The sequence below is a fragment of the Nomascus leucogenys genome, chromosome 9, assembly GCF_006542625.1.
Source record: "Nomascus leucogenys isolate Asia chromosome 9, Asia_NLE_v1, whole genome shotgun sequence".
In the NCBI taxonomy this organism is placed as follows: domain Eukaryota; kingdom Metazoa; phylum Chordata; class Mammalia; order Primates; family Hylobatidae; genus Nomascus; species Nomascus leucogenys.
Genome location: NC_044389.1, coordinates 93,783,932 through 93,797,378, shown reverse-complemented (window position 1 = coordinate 93,797,378; position 13,447 = coordinate 93,783,932). Strand labels below are relative to the sequence as shown.

General features: G+C 47.7%; 1 protein-coding gene across 1 annotated transcript; it reads right to left on the bottom strand.

Moving 5' to 3' along the window:
• Positions 1–3,861: 3,861 nt before the first annotated feature.
• Positions 3,862–9,784, bottom strand: MIR1915HG (MIR1915 host gene). The gene is made up of 4 exons (XM_030818489.1): positions 9,763–9,784; positions 7,799–7,927; positions 7,619–7,721; positions 3,862–6,815 (listed from the first exon to the last, which is right to left on the bottom strand). Exons 1-4 carry the CDS (start codon positions 9,782–9,784, stop codon positions 6,473–6,475), a joined length of 597 nt encoding a protein of 198 aa, XP_030674349.1. The 3' UTR covers positions 3,862–6,472.
• Between the last annotated feature and the right edge of the window lie 3,663 nt (positions 9,785–13,447).

The following is a 13,447-nucleotide window of genomic DNA, read 5'->3' as shown; positions in this document are numbered from 1 at the left end:
TCTCCCATTTTTGGTTTAATCAGCAAAAAAAAATTCAAACTGCTTCCTTTTTTTTTTTTTCCTTTGGAGACAGGGTCTCAGTCTGTCATCCAGGCTGGCTTGAGTGCAGTGGCATGATCACCGCTCACTACAGCACAGCCTCAACCACCTGGGCTCAAGGTATCCTCCCACCTCAGCGTTGTGAATAGCTGGGACCACAAGCGTGCACCATCACGCCTGGCTAGTATTTTTTTTTTTCTTTAATTTTTTATAGAGATGGGGGTCTCCCTGTGTTGCCTAGGCTGGTTTCAAACCCCTGGGCTCAAGCAATCCTCCTGACTCTGCCTCCTAAGTCCTGGGTTTACAGGCATGCCCCACCTAAACTGCTTCCTTCATCTACTTTTAAGTATTTTTTTTTTTTGAGACGGAGTCTCGCTCTGTCGCCCAGGCTGGAGTGCAGTGGCGCAATCTCGGCTCACTGCAAGCTCCGCCTCCCGGGTTCACGCCATTCTCCTGCCTCAGCCTCTCCGAGTAGCTGGGACTACAGACGCCCGCCACCACGCCCGGTTAATTTTTTTTTGTATTTTTAGTAGAGACAGGGTTTCACCGTGGTCTCGATCTCCTGACCTCGTGATCCGCCCGCCTCGGCCTCCCAAAGTGCTGGGATTACAAGCATGAGCCACCGCGCCTGGCCTACTTTTAAGTATTTATTAAACAACTTGAACAGGCTAAGTTTAAGTTCCAAGTCACAAAAATTGTTAAAGAGAGCATTTATTTTTACATCCTAAAAATACTGAGATCTGATGTTGTAGACAAAAGAAGTTAAAAATCTGGTGCAACAAGATGAATACAGAATAAGAAAAGAATTAACTAAAGTAAGTAAGCTTTCTGAATTATCCATAAATAGTTCCAATTTGAATTACTGCCTATGCCAAAACATTACCTCTGAGATTTTATGATTGCTGTATCTGCTACTATTAACTTAGCTAATAACATTTGCTCACAAGGAAAATTGACATACATACAAGGAAAATTGACACCAAAATAGTAAGTTGACAAATTTTCTGTTGAAAAGGAAAATACAAAACATATTTCTATGAAAAATTATGGAGAATTTAAATTTATTTTAATTTTTCAGTTGAGTCAAATATTCTATGTCTCACTAGAAATTTTTTCTATTTCTCACTAGAAATTTTACATTTTTGTTTTTTAAAATACAATGTTTTGCTCTGTAGCCCAGGCTGGAGTATAGTGGCACAATCATAGCTCACTGCAGCCTCAAACTCCTGGGCTTAAGCAATTCTCTTGCCTTAGCCTCCCAAAGTGCTGGGATTACAGGCATGAGCCAGTGTGCCCCACCCAGAAATTTTAAAATTCTTAAAATGTGCAATCAATTATTTCATGAAGCTATTGAATATTTTCATATAAAGAACATGCCACAATCAATACATTGATTGATTTCCAATCAATTTACTTAATTTATAGGTCATTATGTTGATGTACATAAATGTATATGTGTATTATAAATCAAATTTATTTGAAATCCTCCTGTATAAATTACGAACTTTTAGATGACATGCGTATTTTTCCCCCTTAATATGTTGGGCAGAATTGTTCATCTAAGTAAAGTTGATTTTGCTTTTTTGTGGTCATTGTTTCTTCTATTTTTACTTACATAGTCAGATGCTAAGTTTTAAGCTTTTGAATAGTATGTCTGTCTGATATATCACTTCTTCCAGGAGCCTCCCCAAGAGCACTATAAATCTGCAAAGAGAGGGAAGTATGGGCAAATGAATAAGAAAAATGTTAAGGAAAGAGTCCTTGCTAAACATTGCCACAATTTAATATTTCACATTTAAATTATTCTCATCATGTTATTTCCAAAGGTTGCTCATTAGGTTTTCACTTGCCTTGATGACCTTAATTAGACTTGTTCCAGATTTATGAGAACTGTAAAATTAGGAAAATTTTATTAAAAAAAAAATTTAAAACCCCCTAGATGGTTTTCCAAAGCACATGCAGCATTACTTAAGACTATGATTTTCAGCTAGTTGGATATATCATATCTACAACTCTAGCCAGGTCTGTAAGAATTCTGTGACTGAGGCCTAATGGAACCAATTTTCACTCTGGCAGAACAAATTCAAGTTCTAATACTAACTTGAATTCCAGTTTCCTTTGGATGCCAGGAATCAGATCCTTTAAGAGGAAATTGTATCAGCGCTTCTGCCTATTAAGCAATATTCCATATATTTCATCTAAATAGGTAGCAGGAACAACTGACCCAAGTCATATCTAAAACAGAAAACAAATGATTTTTTAATTACTGAAATTGTTTTATTATTATTTTAAAATACTAGTCATGTGCAGTTATTCTGTTGGTGGTGGTGGTGGTGGTGGTGGGTTTTTTTGTTTTTGTTTGTTTGTTTGAGCCTTTTCCTTTCAGGGCCTGCAAACTTCACTTACCTTGACTGTGGACCACTGACCTTCTTTAAACAGGAACCAATGTATTCACTCACTTACACTAACAATCATATTACAGTCACAGGCCATTAACTGTCACTCACATTTTTATTACCCTGCATCTGATGAACATTGATACACTTGGGTGTCTTCCTCTGCACTGGAAAAAAAATAATTTAGATAGAATTCTAAAAGTTAGCATGTTTTGTCAATAGCTTCATTGTTCCTCATGCCCATTCATCACATCTTGCTTGCTATTGAAATCCTCCCTTGCTTTGTAACATTATTAAAGTCAGTCATTATTAAAGTCGTCTCAAAAAGAGATACCTCTGCAACTTCTAAGATACTGTCAACCAGGAATCATATTTTCAATACTTCAAATTCTATTGCATTTTCAAGCTTTGGAAACAAATATAATATTCTTGCATATTTTCTAAGATGAAATTTCATGTAGACAATGATGTGATAAAAAGGATGATGCTTATCTAATGATTTTGGCATTGCCCCTTGATAACTATGACACTGAGAAAACCAGCATTGGTTTTCCTATCATCAGAACAAATTACAGTGCATGTTCTGGAGTCCTACATATCTTACATTTGAGAGAGAAAAATCACTGGGAAAAAAAAAAGGTAATAGTTATATTTGTATCCATCTAGTTTCACTAACACATCTTTAAAGTACAGATTTTTTATAATAATCACATATGGCTGGGCGCAGTGGCGCACGCCTGTAATCCTAGCACTTTGGGAAGCCGAGGCGGGCGGATCACGAGATCAGGCATTCAAGACCAGCCTGGCCAATATGGTGAAAACCCAAAAAAAATTAGCCGAGTGTGGTGGCGAGCGCCTGTAGTCCCAGCTACTCAGGAAGCTAAGGCAGAAGAATCCCTTGAACCCAGGAGGCAGAGGTTGCAGTGAGCCAAGATTGTGCCACTGCACTCCAGCCTGGGCGATAGAGTGAAATTCCATCTCAAAAAAAAAAAAAAAACAAAAAAACATATGATTTTATAAGACCAACTTAAGGGATTCTTATATTGCTTTAGTTTTATTTCTCACAAAAACTAGATTTAATTCAAGCTTCATGAAAAAGCCAAAAAAACACACAAATAATTCCATAGTTCCTAATTTTCCAACCCCTCCTTCAGTAGGCATTGCAGGTCATTCGAACCAGATAGTTTAAATTTTTGATGGTGCAGCTAAGTGAATAAGCATCCCTCCACAGAATGCATGCACTGTTGTATCATTTTCAATTAATGTGAAATAGTTTTGCCAAAATATGACTGTAAATGCGAAGCTGCTATTCTGAACATTTGGAACAACTATAGCTCATTTTTCATTATGCGTTGATGTTTTGGTATAAAAATACTGTTTAAGCAGTTCATGAATACTCTTTTCCATTTAATCACAAAGAAATACATTCAGAGTGAACATGATCGTTTTATTGGTTACCAAAGATCCTTGGCAAAGTGCATGCATGGTGAAGAAAGAAAGTCAGTCCTCAACAGTTTCCCAACTTCAGCGAAAACCTAAATGGGCCTAGATTTACAGATTACACATTAAGAAAAAGTCTGTGCGTGATGTATCTGCTGTGTGTGTATTCATATGTGGGAAATAAAGCAAGCCAGAGAGAAAATGGGTGGGGGGCACAATTGCAAAAAGTTTTCTCTCCTAGGAGATTTATTTTTGGAAAATGGAGAAACAGAGAATTCAGCACTCTTCTTTCTGGTGACAATACAATGCTAGAAAAAAAACTAATTTTTTTTTATAATTTACCATACAATCTCTTGTCTTAGACTAGAAGGAATACAATCCCTGTTACATGTGTATATATGTCCAGGTATAACACACATTTTTCTCTTCTGAAATTCTTGTCTCAAATCTCTTTCAATCAAAATGAGTTGAGCTTCAAACAGGATCTGGGTGAGACAGAACCTTTTTAAAACTGTGCTCAACCCAGTGAATGCTTTAAAAGTGAATTAATGAGTAGTATCCTGAAATGCAAAAGCATGCTCCAAGACTGACTGCCTCTCTACATTTTGATTCTGAAAGAAAGTGCTTGGACTTTTAAAGAACAAAGAAGAAAAGCCTTCATCTTTCCTTCCCTCCCTTCCTCTCCACAATTTAACCAAGCAATTTTTCTAGATTCTTTTGTTTTAATATAAAAACGATAAAGCTCTTCTGTCTTTCTTCTCTCTTCTTTTCCTCTTTCTATCTCCAGGACCACAAATTTGACTAAAAATATTTGTCCACATGGAACCCTTAATCTATCAACATAGGAAGGAGACACCCACTATCCCAAGACTCAGCCCACCTGGCCTAGATGGGCCTAGATTTAGAGTAAGCATTACAGGCTGATTAAGTCTGGTGCATGGTTTATCGGGTGAGCGTTCTTCTTGCGACTTTGCTTGCTCATCTAGGGGTTCCCGGAGGGCCCCCAGCACCCCCTAGCAGGGCGCGAGGTAAGTGGAGAGTTTGCCCGGGTGCTGGGTGATGTGCCCAGCAACTTCTGCTTTTTCCCCTGGGGAAAAATGTGACATTAGAAAGGTGTCTGCAAGTGTTTCTTCTGGTTGGCCTGGAGGTTTCCCGAGTCCCTGGACTGGCGACCCAAACCCCTACACTTCCTGCCCGGTGCTGGAAAGACATCTAGATCAGGAGACAAATCAACCACACCCTGAGCCCCAACATCGAGCGCCAAGATGCGCCTTTCCCGCCGACGAGAAAGCGCGGACTCCTCGCAAGCAGCATATGGCCTCGGCGTGACCCGTGGAGAGGAAAGCACGGAGAAGCCTGGGAAGGAGAGTGGTAAGAGGGGCACAGTCCAGGCTGCCCCGTGCGCGCTGGGGTTGTCGCCGCGCCTCCTGCGCGCCCCAGTGCCCCCAGAATCTCCAAGAAAGCAATCGTGAGCGCCGATCAGTCTCTCTCTTTCACAGAAGGCGGGCTTTTTATTGAGGGAAAACCTAGCTGGGAAAAGTCAGCTCGTACGTTTGTTTTGGTTTTTCGTCTATTTGCTTCCCAATTTAAAAGTGGCCGCCTAGGCGACAGGCCTGCGGTTTTCACAGTGTAAAATGGATTAGAGGAAAAGCTCCAGCCCCTCTCGACTTTCGCTTTGCGGTTTGCAACCCCTGGGGTGGGTCTGACCCCGCGCAGCACTTGCCCAGGCGAGCTTCCCTCGCCGCGGCCCGACCAGCGCGCGGACTCGACTTCCCCAGGGCAGGACCCACTAGGTGGGCCGCTTGGCCCCAGGCCTGGCAGGGCGGAGCCTAGGCCGCGCGCCCCAGGGTTGGAGGTTCCCACGGTGCCTGGAAACTGCACGCCCCAGGTCCGCAGGCCGCCTCCCTTCCCTCGCGCCCTCGCGCCCTTGCACCCGCCCTCTGCTCCGCCGCTCCCGGTCCTGGGTGTGCGGGAGTCCCGGGGGTCCCTCTCCTGGACGCAGAGGAGGAATTTGGAGCAAAAGGAAGGGAATTTACTGCGGATGGCACCGGAACCTGGATTGACTTGTGCGTTTCCTGCTCTAGGCACTTAGGTTTCCCCTAGGAATCTGGAGTTCGCTGAGGACACTCAATTCCAAGAGATGATGGGTTCACATAAACATAGCATTTAGTTAAGAAAAATATTTAAAATAAAGAAAAAAGAAAAACTGAACTTCGATCTTCTCCACGTTCTCTGGTATCACCAAATAAACAAAGCATTCGGACGAGAGTGGGCTGCTGCTGGGGGCTCGGGAGGTGCGTGAGACAAGATTACCCTGCGGGTCCGCCGCTGCCCCCGGCCTCTAGCACCGCACCTGCCCACGAGTTTGCGGGGTGTGAGCGCCGAAGGAGAACCCCGGACGGCCTAGTCTCACCCTAAAAACTTGGATCCAAGAGTCCTACGGTTGTGGACGTGCCAACCCTCCGCGACCCTTTCCTGCTGGCCTTCTGCTTTTTATAAACGAAAATAAAAGTTTGATTTAGGCTTAAAGAAATGTCATTCTGGTCGTTCCTCCCTGAAGCGGGACTTACTCATCCTCATATACTCGCCCGGAATTTTCAATCTCGCCTGTCGAAATCGCTAGCTGGGCATCCGCGGAAGTCCTGGATGAGAGGTAGGGTCAAGGGCTCAAGCAGATAGCAGCAGGCATCAGCACACTCCGGCCGTTCCGGACGGTCAGGCCCGCTGCTCCAGGGAGACGTGCGGCGGATGGAGCCAGGGCTGAGGGCTGCGCGCGGGCTGGGAACCCGGTGGTGCCACCTTAAGAGTCGGGTCTGCGCAGCGGCTGCGGAGGCGCCCGGCACCTGCAGGGGGCGCTGCTGTCCCGTTGTTTTTCCCGCGCCGCCGCGTGCAGCAGGCCTGGCAGCTCCGGGGCCCAGGTCCCCGGAGGGGGTGGGGACGCTGGGGGAGGAAGGGAGCGAAGTGCAGCCGTTAGGTAAGGAACCCGAGCCCTCCCGGATTTAGAAGCGGCCTCAGTGAGGCGTTTGCTGGAGGGAGCTTTCCATCATTCGGCCGCGAGAGGAAACGTGGGGAGGCGCCCTCCCCTGCCCCCACCGCCTGCCTTCCTGCCTCCCTCCACCTCCGCTCCCCGACCCCGACCGTGCTTCCCAGACCCTTTGTTCTCGAGGTTGGGAACGGCTGGGTGGGGGTTCCCCGGGGAAGAGGTCCCCCGCGCCACTCGGAGGGGAAGGGACTGTCGCCTGCCCCGCACCCCAGCCCTCCCCAGTGCCGTCCCCCTCTCCCCCGGCCCCTTCCATCCCGTCCACGAGCTTCCGTTATCACTCGGACTCCCCCAGCTCCCGAGCTCCGGCTCCCCAGCCTGCACGGTCTGCAAGCCCTCCTTCGTTCCCACCTCCCCGCCACCTCTGAGGTCCCCGGGAAGAGGGGAGGAGAGGGAGACGTGTGGGGGAGGAGAAACCACAGAGCCTTCTCGGCGCGGAGCATTCCCAGGGACCCTTCCAGGCCCCGACCCCTGGGACCCGCTGCAGAGGCAGGGCTTTCCCGGCGCCGCCGCAGGTCGCAAGGGCCGCCCCCGCCGCGTCGCCCTGGGGCCCACGGGTGCACGGCCCGGGCAGCAAGGCAAGGTGCGGCTTCTCAGCGCCAGGACCCGAGACCCCCAGGTGGAGAGAAGGGGACACCGTGGTCCGAGCCCTGGGGAGGCTAATTGCACACGAACGCCCCCCCTTCCCCGCCCCCCACCGTACCCTCTGCAGCGCCACCCGCGTCGCCTCTCCGCCGTGCGCCACCCTGAGGGCTCCCGCGATTGTATCTTCTTGAGCACAGTTACCAATGCGTTCAGCTTCGTTTCTTACTCGGAGGGAGGCATCGCGGAGGGAAGCGAGGGGACAGGGATGCGGGAGTAGGGGAAAGGTGGGGCGGGAAACCGAGCAGAGAGGTGGGAGAGGTGGCTGAGGCATTGGCACCGGGCAGGGCCGTCCGGAGTCCCGAGTCCAGGTCCGCGAGGCAGGCCCCGGTGCAGCCGCCCCCCGGCCGAACCCTGCATGTCCTCTGTACTGTAGACACGAGTCCGCGGAGCGCCACTCACACCCCCGCACCCCTGCAAGCTCCCGCTGTAGAGGGGGCTCGGCACCAGCCTAGTCACAAAGTACGTGCCCCCACCCCCCACCCCCAGGTGAAGAGGACGCAGCCCGGCGCCGTCAGCTCCAGGCTGCCTGGAGCCCCCTTCGGCCTCTCGGTGTGACCCTGGTCCTCACTGGCTCGTCGCGAGCTGCGCTAGCTGTTCTCTCTGCAGCGGGTTCCCCAGGACACACCCCGTCCCCACCCCCCGAGAGCTGGCGGCCAGCTCAGGATGCCAGGCGGCCAGGCGGGCGCCCTGCCAAATTCCGCGTTCCTCTCCAGGAGACGGGGAGTTGCGTCCCAGGCTCGGGAAAGCCCGCAGTTCGGGCTTGGGACTCGCTTGCAAAGCCCCCCAAGGCGCCAGGGACGCCTCTGCAGGTTGAATTCCTGCTCCGTATCACTTCAATTTTAATTAATCTTTTAAAACACCGCTGTCACGTCGCTTGCAGAAAATTAATCAAACTTGAATCCTTGTTGCATAGCAAGAATTTCGATCCGAGTCTTTTAAAAAGGACTTGATTTTGCAAAGTCACGTCTTTTACAGTTCCCTCATTCCCCCTTTAGCAAGGGAAATAGTGCAAAAGTCAAGACATGTTTGTTTGGTTCTTTCTATCTTCAAAATGAAACTTTGCTTATTTCTGATCTTTATTTTCCTGTCTTTAAACAAAAAAAAAACGAGATAAATTGCCTACCTCGATTAATTCAAAATATAATTACTTTGAATTATCTTTGTTTAAGAGCCCAGATAAACTGAGATAATCTTAATTTTAATGTGACACGACCCCTATTTTTCCTTGTGAATAATGAGAATAAAGCAGTCATTAATTAATACCAAGATATCTCCATAGAAGATGGTATCTGTTCTCGCTGAGACACTGAAACATCAGTTGTATTAGTAATTGATACTGTATAATTGAACATGAAGATAGCCGTCTATTTTTAACCTCCAATCTCGGAGTTTATTTGGTGATTATTGAGCTCCTAATAATTAATTTTTGTTCCTTCTTACTGCATAAATAATTCTTACGACTCCCAGTTCCCATGCAATGCAGAAGCTTCTCATTAAAACCTACCCCTCAAAATATAAGATTGTGAAGCTATATTGTGCAGCAACTCCTTCTATTTCATTATTTGTAACATATTTGCCCTATTTCATATCTTCCTGTACATTTCCTTTGCTGTGATTTTCCCACTAAATCTATGAGAATATAACTATAACATCTTTTACCACAGCTTTGTCTTTCTATGATCTCTTGGTTCAGTTTAATACACAATACTTAAGACTTCAATTTTTCAAGTTTCTAAAATTTGAGGATGAGTTCCATTAAAGAATCAAAAATACTTGTACAGTGAAGTTGCTATGGATTATATTCCCAGCCTAACACACAGTCCACTTTAACTCACACTTTTCTGTTGTTAAAAATAGACTTTGCTCAAACACATTCCATTTTTCCAACTTGAGTTGAAGAGAGTTCTCACAATTTCCTGGGTTAAATGTACATGCTAACACAACCTTTGACATTAAAAAACAAATTCCCCTCCCGCGTTGGAGAGAAGTCTTCCAAACAATCATAGACATTTAGACTGTAGCTTTAAGGTATCTAATTATTTCTTAGCCTCAGTTATTTTGGGGCATCAGAATGATCTTCACTTTTTAAGTGGACATGGTTATGATATTTTTCTCATACATACAAAAAACTCTCTACTTATTTTTCCAATAAAGTGTCTCCCAAGTATGACATGTTTTATACCACACAAATATTCTTAGTACCTCCGCTACCAAATCCACGCATTTTCCCTGTCAGTGCTCTATCTAAAGTTCTGGCAAGTATAGAGGGTTTCCACTTTTATTTCCCCCTTAGTACAATTAAAACTTTAGGTCAATATATAACGGATTGATTTTCTGCACTTGGATGTTATATTTTCCCACTATAATTTGGACTGAAATGGGATTAAAACAGGATCTAGAGTTCTAATCTTGGTTGATGTTTTGGTGTATTCACCGTAATGAGTCCTATTCCCTGGGGTCATGAAGCTCCCAAATGTCAATCAAGCAAACTGATTCAGAAATGCCATTGTTCGACTCCCACGTCACTCGCCTTCCTCTCATTTTATTTAACAATACCGGAGTTCTCTGATCAGTCATTCGGAATATGAGGCATTATCTGGGGAAAATTCACAAAGTGTCTTGATCTTTCTTTGGGAGATACTGTTAAGGGGTTTCCGCAAAGCAGAAAGTGCTTGTTTATATTTCTGTCTTTGGACCGCACTGTGGATGGAAAGAACCAATGAATACTGCTTGAAAGAAAATCATACCGTAAATCCGTCAAAAATTAATTCGTCCAGTTGAATGTTACATTTCTATTTTCTATTTTCGTGTTGGAAGCACCCTGATTTGTCACCAGAGGAGAAGTATGAACAGGTCTGGGTCCAGCTGACATGCCCCCACGTTCAACCCTGTCTATTTTCACCACTTAATACTATTAATGTGTTTAGTCTACACTAGTTAACTAGGAATTTATTTGGGGGCGAGGAAGAGCCAACCTTTGCCCCAGGAGTTCTACCCAGCGCACTCAGATACGTCCGGGAGCCTCCGCAACTCGCATTTCCCAGTCGCAACCCTGGGTCATTCCTGTCCCTATCCCAGCTCCCGGACAACTCCCAAAGCCAAAGGCGTCGAGCGTGTTACTGGCTCCCACCAGCCCAAATTAATAATCAGTTTAACTCGTGGAGGCTTTGAGCCCCAGTGCTCCGTTCCCTGAAGCCTCCCAGTGCGGAGCCCGGCTCCTTCGAGGACATCTTTGGAGGGGGGCAGGGGCGCAGGGACGGATTTCCTGGGAAAAATTGTCGCTGGCGTGTTGCACCTAGAGGGCTGTGGGCAAGGAGGCACGCACCAATGTCCCAGTTCTGGGCTCTCAGATTGGGATTCCTCCAAAATCGCGACAGCCGCTCAGGTGCTGGGTGCTCGCGCTAGCAGCACAGAGCGCCAAATGCACGACCCCGCGCGCCCCCCGCGACCTCCACGCACACTTAGAGCCGAGGTGACAAGGGAAGGCGGCGGAGGTGGGAACAGGGGGTGGAGCCGCTCTCTGGTGGAGCATGATCAATCACTTTAAAGTAAAGGGTTCAAAAGTTCCAAGTTCCCCTTTGAAGGGGAGAGGTAATGCTTCCTGCGGCCTGCTTCTTTCTGCGACCCGCGGGTTCCCGGCAGCCGCGCAACCACTGGGGATCTTGGCTGCCGCTTGCGGGAGCCCCTTCCGGGGAACACGCTCTCCGGGCCGCGCAGCCGGGCGAGGTTGACGCAGCTCCTAGGGGACAGTTTGGCTTCCCCGGGAGTACTGGAGTCGCTCGGCACAAACGTGATCTCAACCCGCAGGGCCCGGGGCGCGCGCTTTTCCCTTTCTCAGCAAGCGAGAAAGGCCTGTTGGCAGAGGCCGGCGGAGTGCTGGCGGCCTGGCGGCGCGAGGCTTCGGCGGAAACCTGAGCTCCCTGCGACTTGTTCTGCTAGCAGGGGCGGGGGAGAGCCCCAGTAAGCCGCCCCAGAGGCGGACCGTGCAAACTCCTGGGAAAAGGCCCTCTAGAAAACACCAAGCCCTTCCAAAAGCCGTGGCTCTGCCCCTCCCCCGTCCTGCGGCCTTCCATCCTGGCCCCTCGCATCACCCAGCCGGCCCTCACCTGCTACCTGGCCAAGGGCCTAGCCACCTCTCTGCGTCCCCGCCCCTGCTTTTAAGCTCTTTCTCCCCCTGACCTTTCTGAGGCCTGGGCGAGGGTAGCCAGGGTGCTGCAGAGGAAATGAAATTGTTCTGGAGATTACAGTGGGGCTTTGGGCCAGAAGGGTTTTTTCCCCCTTCTTTTTCTCATGCTTCCATGTTAAGTGCAAACTTGTATCTCCCATCACAAGAATAGCCAAATTTTCTCGCTTATTTGCAGTTTTGCAAAGTTCTACACACAGATCAGTGAACCTTAAGCGCCCTTGTTCAGCCCCACATTGTGGAGGTTTGTCAGGGTCCCTGGGCAGTGAGCGTAATGACAGGTGAATCCAGCAGCCTCAGGGGGAGCCCGACCTAACCCCAGGACTTACAATAGGCCAGGGGGCCAGAGGCTCCCCACACAGCTTCCAGCAACAGGTACCCTACACCAGGGCAGGCCTACAGGGTCCTTCGGCTTAGGCACTACCCCTAGAAACTGCCTCAGTGACCTGGGACAGAGAGGCCCCACCCACATGTCTTCCCCCAAAGAGATTCCTTCTCTCCAAATTACCCCTGGGTCACACAAGAACAAGAATCTCTGTGCTCTGTGCCACCTGCCCAGACACAGCCAGGCCTTGTTTCAGCTGCAGCAGAGGCCCTCACAGTGTAAGCCCATTGGTGCTTTCAACCTGCTTATTCTTCTGACATGATTTAAAATAAAGAAGAGGAGGAGGAAAGGCAGAAGAAGAAGCAGGGAAGAGGAGGATGGGGGGTGGGGAGGAAGAGGAGCAGGGGAGATGCAGAATAAAAGATGGCCAAAGGGGATCAGCACAAAATGGAACAATTCCTTTCTTATCCAAATTGCCCCATAACTCAGTCTTTCCCACACTCTAAAACAGAGATAACTGGTTTCAATAACTATTAATACTTTCTCAAAGTAACTTTTTTGAGTGAATTTTACTCTTGCACCTGACTGGAACTAACCTACCCCTCTCCCCAACCTGGAGAGGAATGGGCCATGTAGCTTTGGGGAGATAAATAGCTTTATAAGGCATAATAGCTTCCCTGTAGCCAGTCATCACTCCACAGAAAGCCAGGGAGATTCAAGCTGCGAGAACCTAGGTGCTTTGTTGCATAACCAATCTCAGCCTTAATCCAGCCAAGGTCAGCCCACATTAGATTCCCAAGAAATGGGCTTAGGGTTCCTCCTCCTGCCTGGACCATTCCCAGGTAAGGAGATCCTCATAGAGAAATACATCTAGTACTCACAACCAAACTCCAAGTGGGAGCAAGTCATCATTGTGATGAGAGTAGAAGACCATGGCAGAGAAGGGAGGAGGTGCAGATATGTATGAAGAGAGAGAGAGACATGTTTGCTTTTGCCCAACTCTACAATTCTAGCCTGACTCAGTCTATCCTCACTCAACCACTAGGGTAAAATAGAAATCAGCCTCTGGGTTATCAGAGAGAGAGAGTAGTGGTTGTGTGTGTATGTGTTGGGGGGTGGGGGTTGTTGCTTTCTCCAACCCCAGGCTAGTGTATTTAGGAAGGATATCACAGGTAGGAAAAGATGGAGTAGAGGGAAAGAGAGGCCGGAGCAGAACTACAGCCTACAGTCACTCTGAGGAACTCATCCTCATTAAAGAAATCCTTTGTATGATGCTGCATGTCTTCCTCAGATTTGTGGCAGCCACACTGAAGGAGGAGGCAGCTGCAGGAGCTGCATGCAGGCATCCAACAGTGTGTCCCTAGCAGCCGACTTGGTGT